We start from the raw sequence: 18687 nt of genomic DNA, 5'->3' as shown, positions 1-18687 counted from the left end.
TTTGTGGATGCACTGAAGAGGAGCTTGGCAAATGCCAACGGAAGAAGAGCCGGCAGCAGGAGAAATGCTTGGCTGGGGCAACACACACCCTCGAAGCTGCTTCCAACAGCGTAACGGGACTACAGGATTTGAGACAGGCGGAAAGCTGTGAGCCAACGGCGAGCACACAGTGCTGCCCGTGCAGGCAGCCCCTCAGCTACAGGATTGTTTGTGGCTTTTGATTTTAGCCAACACACAGAATTCAAGCAGAATTCCCAGAAATGGCCTTGGCTTGTCCAGAACAAACCAGATCCACTGCTGCGAGGCTGGGCAGATCTCTTAACGCCGATTATTTTTGCCATTTAAGTCTGATTTGATGTGACAGAAAATGGGGAAATCACACTAAAGGGGATGTTTTCCCACACTGTCTCCTTTGTGGAATAAGTCCTAAATTGATACAGTCACAGTGGAGTGCTCTACTGATGACAGGAAAATGGGTATTGAATTCCATTCAGGGGAAAAACTGAATATTGTTTCAAATCTGGGTATAAGTGGGCTGAAACCTAAGAGCGCACACACACACACACACACACACACATATGCAGAAGCAGAGCACAGAAAGAGGACTTGCAGAACCATCCCTGGCATTACCCTCAGTGCTGTCTGCAGCTCGTCTTTGAGGGAGCTGATCTCCTGCTTCAGGTACTGGATTTCAGACTCTTTGACCCGCAGCAGGACCTGTGGGAACAAACCCAGCATGTTTTCCACCCAAGCAAACACAGTTTGATCCCGAGATGCTCGCCTGCTGTGCCCGGTGACAACTGATCCAGGGCTGGAGGTTCAGCCCCACAAAGCCTCTGGTTCACCCTTCTTCTGATGCAAGAAAATTCCTCCTGCATCTCCTGGGAACTTGGCCAAGCTTGCACCACTGATGTGGTCCCTGCACAGCCCTCAGTTTTTCCCCACTGCTCTGCATGGACTGGACCCCGGGGACAAGCAGAGACTGGAGAAGGAAGAGCAAGTGTCTGACTTGACACAGTGAGGAGGGAAGATCAGGACCCCAAAATCTCCTGGCCCCAGTGCAGCCCACCACGCACAGTGCTGACCAGCCACGCAGACCTGATGTCAGAGGGACAGATGGCTGTGACACAGTGACATGGGATGGCTCCCAGGGGCCACAGCACATGTGCCCACCCACGTGCCCCTCAGCACGGCCGCGGCAGAGCTCACCTCCAGCTCGTAGGCGTCCTTGCCCTGCGTGAGAGGCGACCCAGCAGCCTCTCCCCCGCCCTCCCCCATCAGCAGGCTCCTCAGTTGTGTGATCTCTTCAGCCAGGCGATTATTCAGCTCCTGGGAAGAGGAGGAGAGCCGTTGTGAGAAGGGGGAGTACGACCACTGCTTGGAGCAGAGCCCAACATCACCCGTGCCGGCTGCCCTGGGCACGGTGGGGACCCTCACCTGGTTGTGAGCGTTGAGCTCCTGGTTCTCCCGCTGGCACTGGCGGAGGGCCTGCCTCTCAGCCTCCAGCGCCTGCGCCAGGTGGGCATTCTCCAAACACTTCTGTGAATACTGCTCCGAAAGCACCTCCAGCTCCCGCTGCACCGACTGCAGCTCCTCCCTGCGGAACACACGCTGGGTAGTGTCCTCTCCACATACAAACCCCCCCATGACCACTCTTCCTTCAGCATCCCAGGACAACCCAACAGGGTTCTGAGCACTGAGGATGAGGACTGCACACTCCCTTTGGGAGCCCAGAGTGAGTCAACCCTTCTCTGTCCTGGCTGGGAGAACAGCCTTGCCACAAAAAGCTCAGCACTTCCACCTCGCCTGTTACATCTGGCTGAACGACCCTCCCACTGCAGCTGCGTAAAAAGCAGCACCGTGGCTGCACATCTGCTACTTCTGGTGACCACAAAGCAGCTGAATTTGGGTAATGTGGGAACACTGACCTGGGGACTGAAAGATTATGGGCAACCAGGAGGTTCCGGTGGGTGCAGCTGGGCTGGGAAGGAAGAGGTCCCTGCAGTGGCAGGTCTGCCCCAACTCATTGCCAAAATCAAAAGGGAGAGAAGAGTCTCCCACACGCGTGATCTCCCCGCAAGACAGTGACAGACTGAGGATGATGATGGTCTTACAGGTATTGCCTTCGGAGGGCCTCGATGTCGGCGTTGACGCTGCTGATCTGGGAGCGCTGGGACTTCTCCAGCTCTCGCTCCAGCTCCTCCCGGTGTGCGTTCTTCATGGCTTCGATGGCTGCGTGGGACAGCACAGAGTTAGCACCCAGCACCCTCCGCTCATGGGAAGGTTTTTTGAGTTCTTATTTGTTTTTTAAAGGAACAAAAACCTGAATGATCCCAGCAAACCTCCCACTGCATCACAACCCCTTCAGTCTGTGTTCGGGGTTCTGCAAATCCCACTTTTTCATCGAGTCCAAATGATTGTCCAATTTACACATTGTTTCCTGGACTGTGGGACTCCTGATGCAGAGATCCCGAGCTCTAGCATTTTAACAATCCCCGGGGCACTGAAGAATGAATTCAGTGTGGAATTGTCAATAAATTAACCACAGGAATGACTAATGCCTTTCTGAGTGGGAATGGAAAAACAGATCAGACTGTGCAACAGCCAAGAAGACGGGCACCAAACCTGGATAAGGACCAGGAGATGGGCCTCCATCAAAAACATCTCTCCCACCAGCCCTTTCCCATCTCCCTTTGCTCCCCACCCAGCCCTCATCTCATCCCTGCTCTGCTCCTCCATGGAGCAAACATCATCCCTGTGTCCCCATCAACACAGAGCTGCCACAAGGAACCCTCTGACGTGTCCCTGTACCTGAAATGGTGGCAGCTGTCTCCTCTGCCAGCAGGCGATCCTTCTCCTCCCGCAGCTTCTCCAGCTCCCGCTGGTGCTGCCGCTGCAGGTCCTCGATCTTCTTCTGGTGTGTTTCCTCCATGGCTGCAAAGCCCCTTTCACATGTTGCCTGCAAAGGGATGAGGGGAAGGGGTTGGCCCAGGAGCACAGGGTCACAGCAGTGGTGAGCCCACCAGGAGCCACATGCCAGCAGGTAGGTCAGCTCATGGTCAGGTAGGTGCATCATGCATCTTCCCCTTCCTCAGCCATGGAGGAGAATGAACCTTGCAAGGTCAGGGCTTATTCCTACAGTTGCTTGACCCAGATAGCTCCGGTGAAAGGGGAGCACAGGGTAGGTCTGGGGGCAGACCCAGTGGGGGAATGCAAATATATGCCAAAAAAACCAACCAAAAAAAAGCCTTCTGTGCCCCTTCTGCTCTTTTTTCAATGCCTGGTTTTATGTGACCACCTCTGGGTGAAAGCAGATGACATGTGACAAGAAGAGGACTTTAATTCCCAGCTGAGTATTGCTGCAGACATTGCAGGGGCAGTTACCTGCTATTTGAATTACTGGGAGTGAACTCTGGCCAGGACACAGGAGCAGCAATCAGGGGAGAGATCCTGAATTCCAGCCTGGCCCTTCTGCCCCCGGCACAGACCCCGCTCCTGCCTGTACAGCAGACAAATGCAAAAGCCTGTTCCCAGCTCAGCTGTCAGCCCAAGCACATCGGGATCCCGGATGGACACACGGTTGCAGGACAGAGGCAGGACCAGCAAAGCCACAGGCAGGCCCAAGCCACGAGCAGAGAAAGGGCACACACTGGGGACAAGGTGCTGAGCCCCATCAGACAGCTTGGGCCAAACCTGATACCAAGCGCTGCACCAGGCTTTTCTCCTTCTTAATGTCACAGGGTGGCTTTATTCCCTGATTTCAATGGATTCCTTCTTGATTAGCACTATTGTTTTCCAGAGGAAGGGAGAACTGTCACCTAGGGACTCCATGGGAAATTTGAAGGGGACAAATTCACTCTCCCAGTAACAGAACTGCTCAGGACAGTCCAACACCACTGACCTTCACTAACATGCACCCCTCAGCATCCCTTCATTGTCAAATGCTCTGTAACCTCTGCCAACCTCATTCCCGATTTTCAGCTCCAGTGGTTTTTCCCCTCCCCTTTAAGTTTTAATCCCAAGGCAGTCTTCACTTTCTCAGCCTTGTTTTTTTTTTAAACTCCTAACTCAGTGCCAGAACCTGCCTGGACTTGGCTGACTGGAGTGGCACAGAGCAGCCCTGCAGGATTCTTCATTGCACACTGAATCACAGAATATGCTGAGTTGGAAGGGATCCACAAGGATCATGGAGTCCAACTCCTGAAACACCTCTAATATTAGAGGAAAAAGGTGAACACTCCTCTATAGGTCTGGCTCCAGATTCACTATTTAATGTATTGTAAATGCATTGCTATAAATCCAGGAGACTTGAACACGTACAAACCAGTGTCTCATAAAATCATAGTTGGGAATTGAGTTGGATCTTAAAGCTCATCAGGGTTCCAACCCCCTGCCATGGGGGATAACCTTCCATTATCCCAGGTTGCTCCAAGCCCCATCCAACCTGGCCTTGGACACTTCCAGGGATCCAGGGGCAGCCACAGCTTCTCTGGGCAACCTGTGCCAGGGCCTCACCACCCTCACAGCCAAGAATTTCTTCCCAATATCCCATCTAACCCTGCCCTCTGTCAGTGGGAAGCCATTCCCCCTTGTCCTGTCACTCCATGCCCTCATCCAAAGTCTCTCCCAGCTCTCCTGGAGTCACTTAAGGGGCTCTAAGGTCTCCCTGGAGCCTTCTCTTCTCCAGCCTAAAGAGTTACTTTTATGTTACTGATTCTACATTCTCCATCAGGTTCTGAAGAGAAGAATCAAGCACACTGAAGCCATTCTGGACACATTTGGGCAGGTTTATAATCACCTGGTTAACTTTCTGACCAGAGAAAGTTTCTAACCCAGAGTTGCTGCTTCCATCCCACCAGGCAAACCACAAATTTTGGCAGAGCAAAATCGGGAACACAGGTGGGAGGTCCCGTCCATTGCTCACTGTTACTTTTCACCCTCCACTTTGGTTATGGGTATTTTGCTTCTTCCAAACCAAGAACATCCCCAAACACAAGTGACCCTGTTTCGTGCCTGGCTCACAGGATGGGTGTTACCCATCTGTCCCACTGACCTTAACCGGGGGGGGGTCAAGAGGGGGTTTTCCTTCCTAAGGGTTAAGAGGGAGGAGAGAGCATTCAGTGACCACCACCACCTCACTCCAACGGGATGCAGCAGAACTACTGCTCTTCCCAGGCTAAAACCAGCTGGAGCTGAGCCACGCTTAACCCCCAGCCCAAATGTGTGCTGGATCTCGTGTCTGGAAGCAAGCTCTCCCACATTTTTGATGACTCTGAAGGGCAACCGCTCCATGAAAGCCTCACTAGCACAGCCTCTGCATCACTGCCCTTTTAGTTTCCTGTTCAACCTGGCAGCCTCTCTTGGTGCTGCTGGAGTCCTCTACCACCCTAAACTTACTTCCTAACTGGGAATGCTCTCCTATGAAAAGCAAAACACTAAACCCAGGAGGTTTTTTTAGATGCTGGACCATCCCAGGCCACTTTTACAGCCAGTTTGACTGGTGGGGCAATCTGAACGGTGGCATTTCATTGCCAGTGGGTTTCTCTGCACCTCACCTGAGTGTCCCGTAACTGTGCACTGTTTGTTGTGTACATGACTGCTGTGTCCAACACCAGCAGGGTCCTCACAGCCTCCTGCAGAGGAGTTTTGCTTTGCAACAGAATTTGGCACCTGTTTGCAGCTACTTTCCCCAGGAACATACATTTTGAGAGCATCAAGTTTCCATTTCATCCTGCATTTTTGAAGGCAGCAGAGACAGACTGGAGATTGGATCAGATTGGGAAAGACAGAGTTGAGGAATGCTTTTAAAGGGAAGTCACAAACAAAATGTATGCCTCAGGTACAGGGAGAAACACTGTGGTCTTCGTGCTGAAGGAGAGCTTGATGTTATTGAGCCGCTTTGAAACTCTCTCTCCCTCTCCACACAGAGACTACCTCCAACAATCCACCCTCCCAAGCCCTCAACAATGCATTTAGAATACCCCAGCATGGAGAAAAGGAAATACCATGCTTTACAGAGGCCTGACTAACACCCTGAGGCTTGCTTTGGCACACTGACTCTTTTGGGGATGCCCCTTAGTTCAGCAAGCGAACCCCAGGACCGCACGTGCCCTCCCGTACACTCAGCAGCAGAAAGCATAAAGTGTTAAACATATCAAGACCTTTAAGTTTTCAAAGTCTTTCTGGTATTTTTCCCTCAAGGTGGAAGCGCTCCCTTCCATATGTTTGTTCTCCAGCTCGTCCCTCATGACGTTCATCTGGGCCTCCAGCTCCTGGATGCGTTCCCTCAGGCCGTGCATGGAGTCCAGGTCCCTGCCGGGGTCCTGCCCGGTGCCACCCGTCTCGCCGGCCACCCAGGTGTCCCCAGCGCCCGGGACCACCGCGGGGGACACCTCTGGGTGCTGCCTCTGGTACTCATCAAGGGTCTCCTGCAGGCGCTGCAGGTTCTGGCTGTAGTGCTCCTGCAGCGCCTGCAGCTCCTCGCCGTGGATGACCTGCAGCTCCTTGATCTTGGCCTGGAACTTTTCCTCCAGCGTTTGCATCTGCTCCAGGTGATACCGCTCCATGTTCTGCTTGTCACGGACAATGGCATCCAGCTGGTTGAGGCCCTCGGTCCTCTCAGCCTTCAGAGCATCCTCTGTCCTGTTGAGCTGCTCTATCACGTTCCGGATCTCCTCCTCGTAACGTCCCTGGAGCTCGCTCAAGCTCTTGCTGTGTTTGTGCTCTTCCTCCTCCAGAAGCCTCCGCTGGCTGTCCAGCTGGGACACCTTGGCTTTGAGATCAGCGTTCTCCCTTTCCAGCACAGCGATCACCTCACTGTACTCACCCTGCTGCTTCCTGAGCAAGTCTTCGTACTCATCCCGCAGGAGAGAGACCGTCTTCACACGCTCTTGGCACAGCGCGTCCATGCTCTGCAGGGACTCCCTGTAGGACTTCATCTCCCTCTCATGCTCCAGACGGACTTTGCAAGTGGCGTAACAAACCTGAGCCTGAACAATTGCATCGTGGACTAACAAAGAGGAATACCGCTCCAGGTCTCCCATGCACGAATGGTAGGAAAGACTCTGGGATATCTTCAGGAGCTTTTGACAGTCCCTCATTGCCTCCTCGGGAGGCAGAGAGAGTAAGGCAACAGATATCTCCTTCAGAACATTGGATTTGTCCTTTAGTTGTTGGGCAAGATCTTCCTGAATGGAAACAAGAGTTCCACTACTATGGTCTGGCATGCTGCCAGTCTCCTCCACCTGGGCTAATTCCTGGCATGGTACCATTTGGAGACGACTCCCATCCCAGGAGATTTGGGCTCTTTCTGAAGCATCTTTTTGTATTTCAAGTGCTTCAGAAATCTGGTGCATAACTCTGTCGAACTCAGGAGTCCTGTAGGCTTTGATGATCTCCTCCAACATGCATTTGTGCTGTTGGAGAGCTGTTTTGGTATTATGGAGGTCTTCTTCAATTGTTTTTAATCTCTGATGAAAAGATTCTCTCATTTTCTGTGCGACAAACCCAAGTTCTGCCTTGATCAATGTAGCATCTGCTACAGTACTTAGAAAACACTGGGAAACCCCCAAACTTGTTTCTGATTTGTCCTCGGCTTCTCCGTCTCTGGTGCTCAAGTGTGCTCTCAGCTCCTCTACCTGGCTCCAGAACTCGCCTTCCAGCAGCAGTTTCTTAGACAGGACACCGGCCAAATCGATGGCTGTATGAGAAACACTTGCCGGCTCCAACAAAACCACCTCAGCTGTTCCCTGGATCTCTCTCAGAAGCTGGGCTATCTCAGAGTTTGCATTTTTTAAAGACTCTGCTATTTGGTTGATGAGAGAGGCCTCAAATGCCACCCTCTCAGAAAGCCATCTCAGCTGGCTGGCGTCAAACACTTCCACTCGCTGCTCCTTGGAGACGTGTTCCTCTTCTCCCAAAACCCCTCCTTCTGGAGCAGGGCTTTCTGTGATAAGGTTCTCACTCTGTTGATACTCCAACGGGACTGGCGCCCCGCTCAAGGCTTGGATCGCGTTTGATAACGTCGTTTCCATGCTGGACAGATTAACAAGGAACAAATCACCCTCTTTTTCCTTGTCTGATTTGGGCAAGGCTCTTAGTTGCTCCCTGCACTTCTCTAAGCAAGTCAGCGCTTGATTGTTTTTCATTTGGAAACCTCCCAGCTCGCTGACGTGACTTTCTATGAGCTTGAACTTTTCCTGCCTCTCATTCTCCAGCTGTGAGATCAAAGCACTGACTTGGGACAAGCTGGTCTGAAGCTGTTCCCGCAGCTGGGACTCTGTGCTGGCCCACTGGTGGTGGAGGGCGATGAGCGTCTCCTGGTTGTGGCCGTGCTGGCTTTCAAGCTTCATCGTGACATCTTTGAGTTTTTCCTCTGTAATATACAGTTTGGTTTCCAGGGAATGGATGATGGAGAGATAAGTCTCAGAGTCGCTTGTCCCCGACGAGGGGTAACCCAGAGCTGGCTCTGAGGACATGCTTTCCTCAGACAGCGATCTGTCCTGGCTCGTGTCTGAAGAGGTACTGCTTGTCCAGTTTTTCTCTGTTCCATCTGGATGGATGTATTTTTGGCACTGGATGCTCGAGAAACGGATCCTTTGCCTCTTGGCTCCCATGATTCCCACATCAGGCTTTGCTAAGGCTTTCTGAACCAACTCTTGGTCCTGGAGTTCTAGAGCTTTGGATGGGGAGCCGAATTCTTCTGCTTGCCTCTGGCTGGTCTCAAGAACCTCATCGTCCTCCTCCTTCAGTGCATAAGTCAGAGCTGGGAGGACATCCTGAGTTTGCAGAGCCTGCCCCAGTTGGGATGGATGACTTTCGTCAGCCTCAAGACTGGGGCCAAGGTCTTCTGCCTCCTCAGCACATGGACCTGTGCCCACAGTAGCTAACTTCTTTAGAGCCTCCTCCTTGGCCTTTAACTTTACTTTAGTCTCCTCTAAACTGCTATCTAAAGCAACCATTTTAACCAAAGCCTCACTGAGATCTTGATCTTTCTTCTCCACAATTCTCAAGTGCATTTCCTTAACATGTCTCAGCTCTTCTTCTTTCTCTTTCAGCACCTCCTGCACACCCCGGAACTGATCTGACACCTCCTCCAACGATTGCTCCAGGTTGTGGTAGTTGGTCTCTTCCATTTCCAACTTTGCTTGTAGCTTTGTAACTTCTTTATCTGACTCGGCAACCTGATTCATGAGCTCGTGGAACCGACATTTGATCTGATCCCTCTCTCTCTCGAGCTCCTTGATGTGCTCGGCGAGTTTCTGGATGCTGGCCTCCTTTATCACCAGCTGCTCCTCCAGTTGGTGGACCAGCTCGCTGCCCTCGAACTTGGCGCTCAGCTTCTCCTTCTGCAGAATCTCCATTTGCTGCGCGCTGTTTTGCAGCTGGTTCTCGTACTCGTTGGCCTTGTCCTCCACCTCCTTCAGACTCCGTATTAAAACCTGCTTTTCCCTCTCGCAGCTCTCCAGCAAAGCCTCGTAGTTCTTCTGCAGCTTCTCCTCCATGAGGACCCGCGCTTGCTCGCTGGCGTTCAGCTGCCCGCTGAGGTCCGCGATCCTGTCCTGGAGCCGCTGCACTTCCTTCTGATGGTCCCTCTGCAGGGCCTGCTGCATCTCCAGGTCCCGCAGCTCCTGGGTCTTCTCCAGCAGCAGAGCCTCCACGCTTTTCAGCTTCTGCTCGCTGGCCTTCAGCTGGGAGCTGAGCGCGGCCTCGCCGTGCTGCCACTCCTCCAGCTGCTCTTTGGCTTTCTCCTTCTCGCTCCTCAGGTCGCTCTTGAGCTTAGCCAGGGTCTGCTCCTTGATGGAGAGCTCGGCCGCCGCGTTACTGAGCCTCGCCTGCAGGCTCTGAATCTCGGCCTCGTGGTGCCGGATCACGTCCTTGGCCTCGGCGTAGCTGCGCTTCAGTGACTGAATCTGCTGATTGATCACCTCTTGACGCTGGCATTGGGCTTCCAGCTCACTTTGGAGGTCTTGGTTGACTTTGTGGAGCCTCTGCCAGGCACCTGATGGCGAGGCGGCCACCTCGGTCTTAAAAAAATTGATTAAATACTAGATTAGTAACACTCCTGGCTTTCCCTTCTGAGTGTCACACCTCTGGCCAGGCAGGCCATGGAAAAGCTCCTTGGCAGCGATTTGGCTGCTACTCACATGCTCCAATTGGGATGATTTGTTCTTGGCACAATTTATTTTGTTTAACCAACTTTTTTACTTTTTTTTCTTTTTTTTTTTTTTTTTTAATGAGCAACAACTGCTTTCCAGTAACAGAAAACACTGACCACGACATCAAAACAGCTGTACAGTAACAGGCTAAAAGGAAAAAAAAAAATAAACCCAAACTCAAACAGAACCAAAAAACAATGAAACAGAAACACCAGCAGTAAAACAGAGACAGACACACGAGAGAAAAATGGGAAGGATGAGGAGGAAGAGGGGATGGAACAAGGTGGAGGAGAAAGGAACTGCTTTTTTTTTTAGCAGGTTTGTTCATCTGGTTGTGAAACAAAAAGTGCACAGTTCAGGTAACACAGTCCTACCAACCAAAAGCAACAACAGAAAGTGAGGTGACAGCAAATGACATCACATCCCACCCAAACACAGGGACACGGGCCAGCTGGGGTGGAGATGTCATTTCTGTGCCTGCAGAACAGGACTGAGTGGCTGCTCAACGCATTAAAGAGATGCTGTTACGCTAAAGCTTAAGGCTAGGGAGGATCTAATTTCTCTACCTGCAAAATAAAATAAACCAACAAAGGACAAAATAAGAAGCCCGACAAGTGGAGGGAGGGAAAAGGTGTGATGAGAATGTAAAAATGAAAGAAACCAACCTTTGTGAGATTCAAACCAAAGCAATGGAGCATGCAAAAAGAAAACTCACAGAAAGCGTCATGCAAAAGGCGACAGAAATTATGTATCTTAAAAAAAAAATAAAATACACAGACAGGAAGAGGCGAGAGAAGCACAGCGTTAAGCCTGGGAATTTGGCCTGCCTTGCTGTACTCTGGTTGCTGATAAGAAAAGCCCACAGATGTGACACTCAGTTATGTTAAGTTAAATTTCATGCTTTACACCAAAAACATGCAAGAACATCCGCCTGGGACAGGTTAGTACGTGCCCCCTCCCACCCACTGTGGCCAGAGCCGGGGGATGTCTCCAGTCCCTTTGTGAGGAGCAGGAGCCCCCAAGTGTTTCTCCCAGTAGGGATTGAAGTCGGGGTCCCAAGGAAGCTCAGAGCAAGAGAGGGGTTACACGAGGCCGGAGAGGCTTCGGTGCACGGCACATGCATCGGGTGGGTGTCAGTGGCTGCCCTGTGAAACGGGCTTGGTGCCCCCCGGGCAGCTCAGGAGGGATGGGCTGGCAGCAGTCAGGCTCCTCCATCACCCCTCCCCAGAGACAACATAGGAACCTCCCCGAAATTAGGCATGATGGAGGTGGGGGCACATGAAATTCTGAAGGTTTGTCCAAAAAAAATGCTGTGATGTTTGCCTGCAGTCTGGGGCTGCAGAATTTCCTCAGTGACTCCACTCCCTCCACCCCAGCACATTTTGGTGGGGTTACTCCCTTCTACAATAGGATTTTAATCCCTCTGGCTCCCAGGAAACACAAGGGAAATCCCCAGAACAATTAAACTGGAGCAGGCAAAATCCTCCAACCCTTCCAAAAACGCTCTCCAACTTCCAGGTCCAAGTTTGGGTCACTGCTCAGGGCAGCAATGATTTGCCCAGTCCCTCTGCACACTTCCCCTCTTGCTACTTCTCCTCATACTGAGGCACTGTGGCCAACTTAAGCACAGACAATCTGATGGTGGATTCAGCATCCAGCTTTTAGCCCCATTCCCTGATTTTTTTCCATCCTTCAGGCAAAGGGAGGTCGGATGCCTTTGCCCCAGGGAAGTGGGAGTTAGTTACTCTTCCAGCACTGCCAAGTGAAAGTGGAACTCCTCCAAGCAGGCATTGTCAGCTCAGAGACTCCAGAAATAAATGAATTAATAACTCCTCCTGGGAGATCATGGGCAAGGAAGGCAGGATGTCCCCCTCCCAGGGTTGGCTCCACTGCCTGTGCAACTTCTTCAGGGGAAATTTTCCTGTGAGAAATAAGGACTCAAGGTTTGGCATTGACACCGGGTTTGCTGCCACGGGAGTGTAGGGTTTGGCCACGCACGAGGCACTTTGATCCACAGCCAGTTTGGTCAAGTAGATTTGAGCAGGCCAAAATGCTGCCCCTCCACAGAACAGGACTGTGGACCCATAAGAGCAGATAGAAGCTGCCCTGTGGGTGTCACAGTTCCTCTTGGCATGGATGTTCCCAAAGGAAGGGCTGGGAAAAGTTCACTTTGTTTGGAGGACGGGAGGAAAGGCTTCCCAAGAGACCATCCTGTCTCTTCTGCCAGATCCTCCAAAACACATTTCTAGGCTTAGCTGAGGAAAGGCATCTTGTAACAGAAGAAACCACTAAAGTGACCCAAGACATCAGGCTGTCCTCGTGCAAATCCCGCTCTGGCTGCAGGGAACATGCCTGGGAGATACACCTGAGTGTGCTGTGTTTGCCCGTGTAACTGTCACACAAAATCCCCAGCCAGGAGCAACTGTTGGGCTACAGGATACTTGGAAAGACTTGTGTGGACTCCACTTCCTGAGGGGGAACAGAAAGGGGAAGACAGCTGTTGCAGAGGCAAACACAGTATGGGATGGATCAGAGGTGGACTTTGCTGAGGTCCCTCTGCCTACCACGGCTGTGTTTTGTCTTCCCTCGGGAATGCTAATAGGTAATGCTACCTCCTACCCCATCCCAGATAAGAGGTTTTGTTCAGTAGATGATTCTGGTAAAGCTACAGAACTGGCAACATTTGCAAGAAGGTCAAATCTCTCGGAGCCTGCTCAGTGGTGCACATCCCTGTGTCACCCAGGATGATGCCCCCAGGAACACCCCAGACTGAAGCCCACCAGGGACCCCCTCGGGTGCAGAGGAAGGCGGATCTCTCTCCTCCCTGCTCTCCTACCTGCAACACGTAGCCCTCCCGGGCGCTCTGCTCCCGGCCCAGTGCCACTTTCAGCTGGTCCTGCAGGTGCCGGTTCTGCTCCAGGAGCTCCAGGGCCTCCTTCTGCTTCTGCTCCAGCTGGAGGGACACAAACAGAGACAGCGTCCAGGGAGTGGGCAGGGGGTCAGCCATAAGGAACAAGCGGCTTGGAGGGGACACAGAGCAGAATGAACAGGGCTTTTGATGGCACTGCTGCTCTGCTCTGCTCTGGAATCTAGATTTCATTTTGCCAGGAAAAATCCCTCCCCCCTGAAGGAACTAAATTGTGCATTAGTGTAATTCGTAAAGCTCACTGCAGCAAAGGATGAATGGCACCAGCTCGTGCCAGGCACGACCCCGGCAAATCCCTGCCCGGTTCAGCTTGGTGATACTCCTGGTTATTCCATGCCTGCACCCCTTTCATTCCTGCTAATACACCTTAATCCCAACTAACAACCACCTTTGTTATCCCAGGCATGGACCTCTTCCAAGCGAGCTGAATCTCCTCCTTTCTTTTCCTAAAATTGCAACACTGATTGATGTAGGCTCCACAAAAAGGGAACCTTTGTGGCGTGTGCTACAACTCAAGGCAGTTTATAACTGCAGACACAAATCTGCAGCTGCAGAGGCACACAGGACTGAGATCTTGAATTTGGGGTCTGTTTGATACACCTCGATTGTACCAGTCTCATCAGACATAGAGTGGCTACAAACCAACACAAATTTGGCTGCGTTGACTGGGAGGGGACTTGGAAGTACCAGGCTGTAAGAACAGTTCTTTCTGCAACCGTGGGAACATGAAAGCTGTCGGCAGAGCTGAACTGGAATGGACATGGATCTGTGCCTTGCCAGCTCCCAGAGGACCTACAGCATCCCTACTTGTTGCTACTACAAGGCAGCAATAAATGCAGCTTTTTTTTAAGCCTATCCCAGACTTCCTACAGGGACCACCGTGGCCTGGAGGCCATTTTGGCAGGCAGCCTGCACCCCGCACACCCCTTTACCTCCTTCTCCAGCAGTGTAGTCAGGTGCTGCTTCGCCAGCCCCTCGTCCCGGTCCTCGGTGTGGGCGAGGTGCAGGGGTGTGATGGGGATCTGCTTCTCCTCCCGCAGCGGGGTGGTCTCCACCTGGTGCCAGCGCTGCTCGATCTCCACGTGCACGTTCTGCGGTTTGATGTCTGCCGGGACGGGCAGGATCCGGTCCACCTCCATTCTCAGTGCCTCTTCCGACCCTGCCCCGTCCACAGCGTCGATCATCTCGAAGCGCTTGCGCCGCTCCTCCCGCCGCCGGGCCCGCTCCCGCTCCAGCTCTCCCGGGTCGGCGTCGGTGGCACCGGTGTCCCTGGGGAAGGCGGCTGAGGAGTCTGCAGCGTTTGCACGCTCCTGCACCAGGGCCTGCTGGATGGGGCGAAATTCAGCCCAGTCAAAGGTCTTGGACCGTCCTTCTCGTCGGCGTTCCCGAGCACGGCTCCGCTTCTGCTCCGGGTCCAGCTCAGTTTGCTCTACATCTGGCTTCTCACTCGGCTTTGGACCAGTCTCGAAGGAAGAGCTTGTTTTGCTTTTCTCTTCCGGCAGTGAGCTGTGAGGACAGAGAGAGAGTGAAGGAAAGTGTCAGTGGGTGCTGGAGATGGCCAGGCGCTCCCATGCATGCCTCGGAGAGCCGGGTGGAAAGGGGCTGCTGGAAGCCCAAGCCAATGCCACGTGGGTGCCCCTCTGCCCCTCCATCTCCTGTCGCCTCTTGGGTGCAGGAGCTTCTGCTGCCCTTCCCCGGGGTCGAGCTGGTGTGCAAAGCCTTGGTGCAAGCGGTCCCAGCTGCTCCCGAGCCCCCAGAGAGTGGCTGATCCCAACCTTGCTCCTCCTCAGCAGCCACACCAGGGGCAGTGACCACGACCCAGCAGCAGCCCGTGGCCAAGGCAGCAACCCCAAACTGTGCTGCCAGTGGGGGAAGAGGCTCCAAAAGCTCCTCCTGCACCCTGGTTGTGGGGCTCCATGCACACCCGCCAGTCAACAGGGCCACAGTCACGTGCTTGCAGGGAGGATGCCACCAATCTCACCAAAGTCAGGCTGGCTTTGGAGCTGTGGGGTGGGGAAGCACAGAGCAGCTCCAAGAGGTCTTGGGAAACAAGGGGAAGATTTCCCTCGAGCTTGGAAAAATACTAGTGGGTCGAAAACTTCTCCGTGCCACTATCTGCACTGAAGGTAGAGACCTCCCCCGGGGCACCCAGCCTCAGGGGCAGCCCCCCCAGCACCGGGATGCATCCTGTATGTGCAGGGGTCAGTGCAGCAAGGAGAGTAAGTTCTTCAACACACATTGGAAATCACTGAAAACACCAATTTCTCAAGCAAGGAATGATTTTTAGTGCTGAGTTAGAGGGTGGTGGGTTGAGGGGGGAGACATACATGTCAAGCAGGGGAAGTTAACAGGGGAAGGCAATACCGTTTCCAACCTACAGATAATCCATAATGCAGTATTAGCTTATTAAATGTGGACATGCCAGCCTTGTAACATGCACATCAAAATTGAAACAGAAAACAGCAGTATGCTCAGTTTGTGGAGGAAGCCTGTCCCAAAGGAGTGGTGGGTACTTGCTGAACCCTCTTTGCTGTCTGAAGCCCCCTGAGATGCCTCCTGAGGCACAGCCCTCCTGCTCAGGCTGACTCCTGGCTCTCCCTGCTTCCTCCAGCCACAGCATCCCCCCGGGCTCCAGCCTCCAGCACATCCTCAACAAGCTTTCTGGAACAGCTGGAAAGCAGCTCCCTGGGCCCTTCACTGCAGGCCCTGGGACCACATGCATCAAGATCACCATGACAGGGAGCAGCAGCAGCACCACAGCTTCTCCCGCCTTGGGAACACACCCCAGCTCCCATAGCCAACAACCTCATGGATGTGCATATGCCCAAAACAAAGGATGGAGCAGAAGAGATGGCTCTGCGTGGGGCCCAGGCTAGTATCTTCCGATGCACTGTCATCCACCATCAAACCACAGGCTCAGTAGAGCTGGGTTTTGAGAAACTCTGGCAGTTACAGGCTAAAACCAGCTCAGAGATAATTCTTTCTTCAGCGCTGTCACTTGCAGCTAATAAAATAAACCCAAAAGGCACCACAATGAAACATTGCTGCTCCTCAACCACGACTCCAAAGCCAGGCTCTCAATCTGGAGTCAGTTAGTGATTACAGCTGCATTTTGAAGAAGTAAAATGGGGATGAGACCGAGTCTTAATATGGAGATGAGTGTTAGAAAAAAATGGGGGTCCCGGGGCCCCTCGGATGGTGTTGGGACATAGAAATTATGCTACTTTAAATCCCACATGAAAGAATCTCGGCATTTCTAGAGGTGACATCTCTCACAAGCTCATTTCTCCTCCGCTGCTTTCCAAAGGGCATGGGATGTGTGTCAGGGAGTGGAGGGACAGCTGCTGGGAACAGAGTGAAGAGACTCAGGAGACTGACCCAAAGTTTCTCATTTCATCTCCTGCAAGTGCCCCATGGCTATGAACTCTGCTCAAACACTTCACATCTCCTCCATCCCAGACAAACTAATTCACATCACATGGGGGGGGTGTCTTCGCCTCCAAATGTTATTTATAGGTCAAAATAAAAAGGTTTTTTTTTAATAGGGGTGGGTGTGGGAGCAGTGCAAGCTGCGAGCTGAGCACACTGTGGCAAGAAGCTCATGAAGGCTGTAGGGAACTGGGGGAGCACTGGGGAGCTCAGCCTCACCAGGGCTGTGAGCTAAATATGGATCCAGTGCTTTCTTGGGGGTATTTTCTATTTGCCCTGTCATCGTTAGCAGAGTGTAATGAGTGTCTCTACAGACAGCAGGACACTGCTGAGGGCAGGCAGCAGCACAGCATCTGCTCCCCATGCTGGGTGGTGACACACACAGCAATATAAACAGTCATTAGGACTTGAGAAACCAAGAAAAGGTGTGTTTGGCTCGGTGGAGACACGGCAGCAGGTTAATGAGATACGGCAAAGGGCTGCAGGAGCGTGCAGGATGGGACAGGCCCTGGGGACGGGGTGAACACCATCGCCCTCCCGGCACGCCGAGCACCCGGACTAACATCCCTCCTGCACCCCGGCCACGCTGTGCCAACGTCTGCCACCCTGGGCAGTCTGTCCTTCAGCTTTCCAGCAGCCCCCTTCGCAAGCCACTCCCCGGGTGCGGAATGTAACGGCATCCCAAAGCCAGGTGGGATGCGCTGGGATACCCCACACCAGGTGAACACAGCCCTGCTGCACACACAGCACAGGACTTCTCAGCAACGTGACTAACCCACGCCAGCCTCCACCCCAACCAAAACCAGCTCGGTGGGAAACGACAGAAGCACACACATAATTCCCTTTTCCCAGCTCAGGATGGATTCACAGTCTGTTTGTGCAGCGTAACAAGTTACTGCCCAGCCGGGACCTGCGCTTGGACCCTCTCAAGAGGGAAAGCCAAGTGAAACCACTTTGTGTGGGCTTGGAGCAGGTGCAGACAGTGAGCACAGGACTATCGTGCTGCAGTAACCTGTGAGCAACCATAAACACATCTGGCTCTTTAAAGGCAGAGAGGTCCCCTCAAATTTTCTTGGTCTTCATCTTCATATCTAGTCACATCGGAAGATACCAGTGTGGGGAAATCAAGTGTCAAGACCAGGTTGCTTCTTCCCTTCTCTCTGGCTTTTATTTAAAGAAAAAAAAAAAAAGAAAAAAAAAAGGAAGGGGGGGAAGAAAAGAAAGAAAAATAAATGGAAACTGCAGGACTTCTCATCCGAGGTGCAGAAAAGGAGGAGCATGCAGTGAATCACGAGATATACAAACCACAGAACGTTAATACAGGAGAGAACACAGTTTTCCAACCTGGGCTTCAGCACGGATAGTTTCAAAGAGAAGTTTTTCCTGGGATTGCATGGAAATCAAACATACACAGGAGTGAGGAGAGAGGCGGCTTCCCTGAGATCCCCGCGAGATCCACCAGAGCTCGGGTAGGGCTGGGAAACAGTGGCTGAGTGCCAAGTGGGATAGGGAAGGAGAGGCTGGAGCATCTCCAGGTCAACAGCACTGGGTGAGAAGAGCCATTCCATGAACTTTGGGGACAAACCTGGCAAAAACCTGCTCGCTGCAGCTACAGTAAGGACAGGAAATGGAGTTAGTGGTGTGGCCATGTCCACGCAGCCTATAAGAGGTGGCCCATATGAGTGTGGCCAGCAGGGTCAGCTGTGAGGACACCAAACACCCTGTACCCACAGCTACAAGCACCCACAGAAGGTACTCAGTGATGCAAGGGCTCCCTTCCTCTGGCACTGACACAGGAGGAGACAACAGCATTATTAACGCGTAAGGGGAATGAGCTGCAGCAGCTTCTGGAAGATCAAAAGAGGAGGGGAGACGATTTGCTGGCTGGAGTTTAAAATAGATCAGAGCCAAACAGCTACTAAATTGAACCCTGGGTTCCTGCTGCCATGACCCGTGGAGGGGCTGGGCAGCTCATGCAGAACAGTAGCCAGAGGAAAGGGGGAACCCAGCACAACTGAATCCAAGTGGTTTCACAATACCTGGTGAGAATCCAAAGGAGCCTTGATATAGAAACAGTGTTTCATATTCCTATGCACAAATTAAAGCCACATTTTCAACCCTCTTTGAAATCTGCACGTGTAAGAATAACTCAGCATATCAGCGTCCCCACAAAGT

General features: G+C 52.5%; 1 protein-coding gene across 8 annotated transcripts in view; it reads right to left on the bottom strand.

Annotated features, from left to right (window-relative positions):
• MPRIP (myosin phosphatase Rho interacting protein) overlaps positions 1–18687 on the bottom strand; it is a 78867-nt gene that overhangs the window by 9259 nt on the left and 50921 nt on the right. For 4 of the 8 annotated variants that reach the window (XM_032704523.1, XM_032704521.1, XM_032704519.1 and 1 more), the window contains exons 14-22: positions 17818–17895; positions 14016–14589; positions 12994–13110; positions 6162–10025; positions 2812–2959; positions 2115–2232; positions 1438–1597; positions 1210–1329; positions 631–717 (exon numbers count right to left, since the gene is read on the bottom strand). In XM_032704523.1, the coding sequence (XP_032560414.1) occupies positions 631–717; positions 1210–1329; positions 1438–1597; positions 2115–2232; positions 2812–2959; positions 6162–10025; positions 12994–13110; positions 14016–14589; positions 17818–17895 (5266 nt within the window). The remainder of the gene's footprint in view (positions 1–630; positions 718–1209; positions 1330–1437; positions 1598–2114; positions 2233–2811; positions 2960–6161; positions 10026–12993; positions 13111–14015; positions 14590–17817; positions 17896–18687) is intronic. The other 4 variants (XM_032704524.1, XM_032704525.1, XM_032704522.1 and 1 more) reach the window with 3 other exon arrangements.

The sequence above is a fragment of the Chiroxiphia lanceolata genome, chromosome 16, assembly GCF_009829145.1.
Source record: "Chiroxiphia lanceolata isolate bChiLan1 chromosome 16, bChiLan1.pri, whole genome shotgun sequence".
Taxonomy (NCBI): Eukaryota; Metazoa; Chordata; class Aves; order Passeriformes; family Pipridae; genus Chiroxiphia; species Chiroxiphia lanceolata.
Note: the sequence above shows the minus strand (reverse complement) of the source record. Positions and strands in the feature narration are given on the sequence as shown.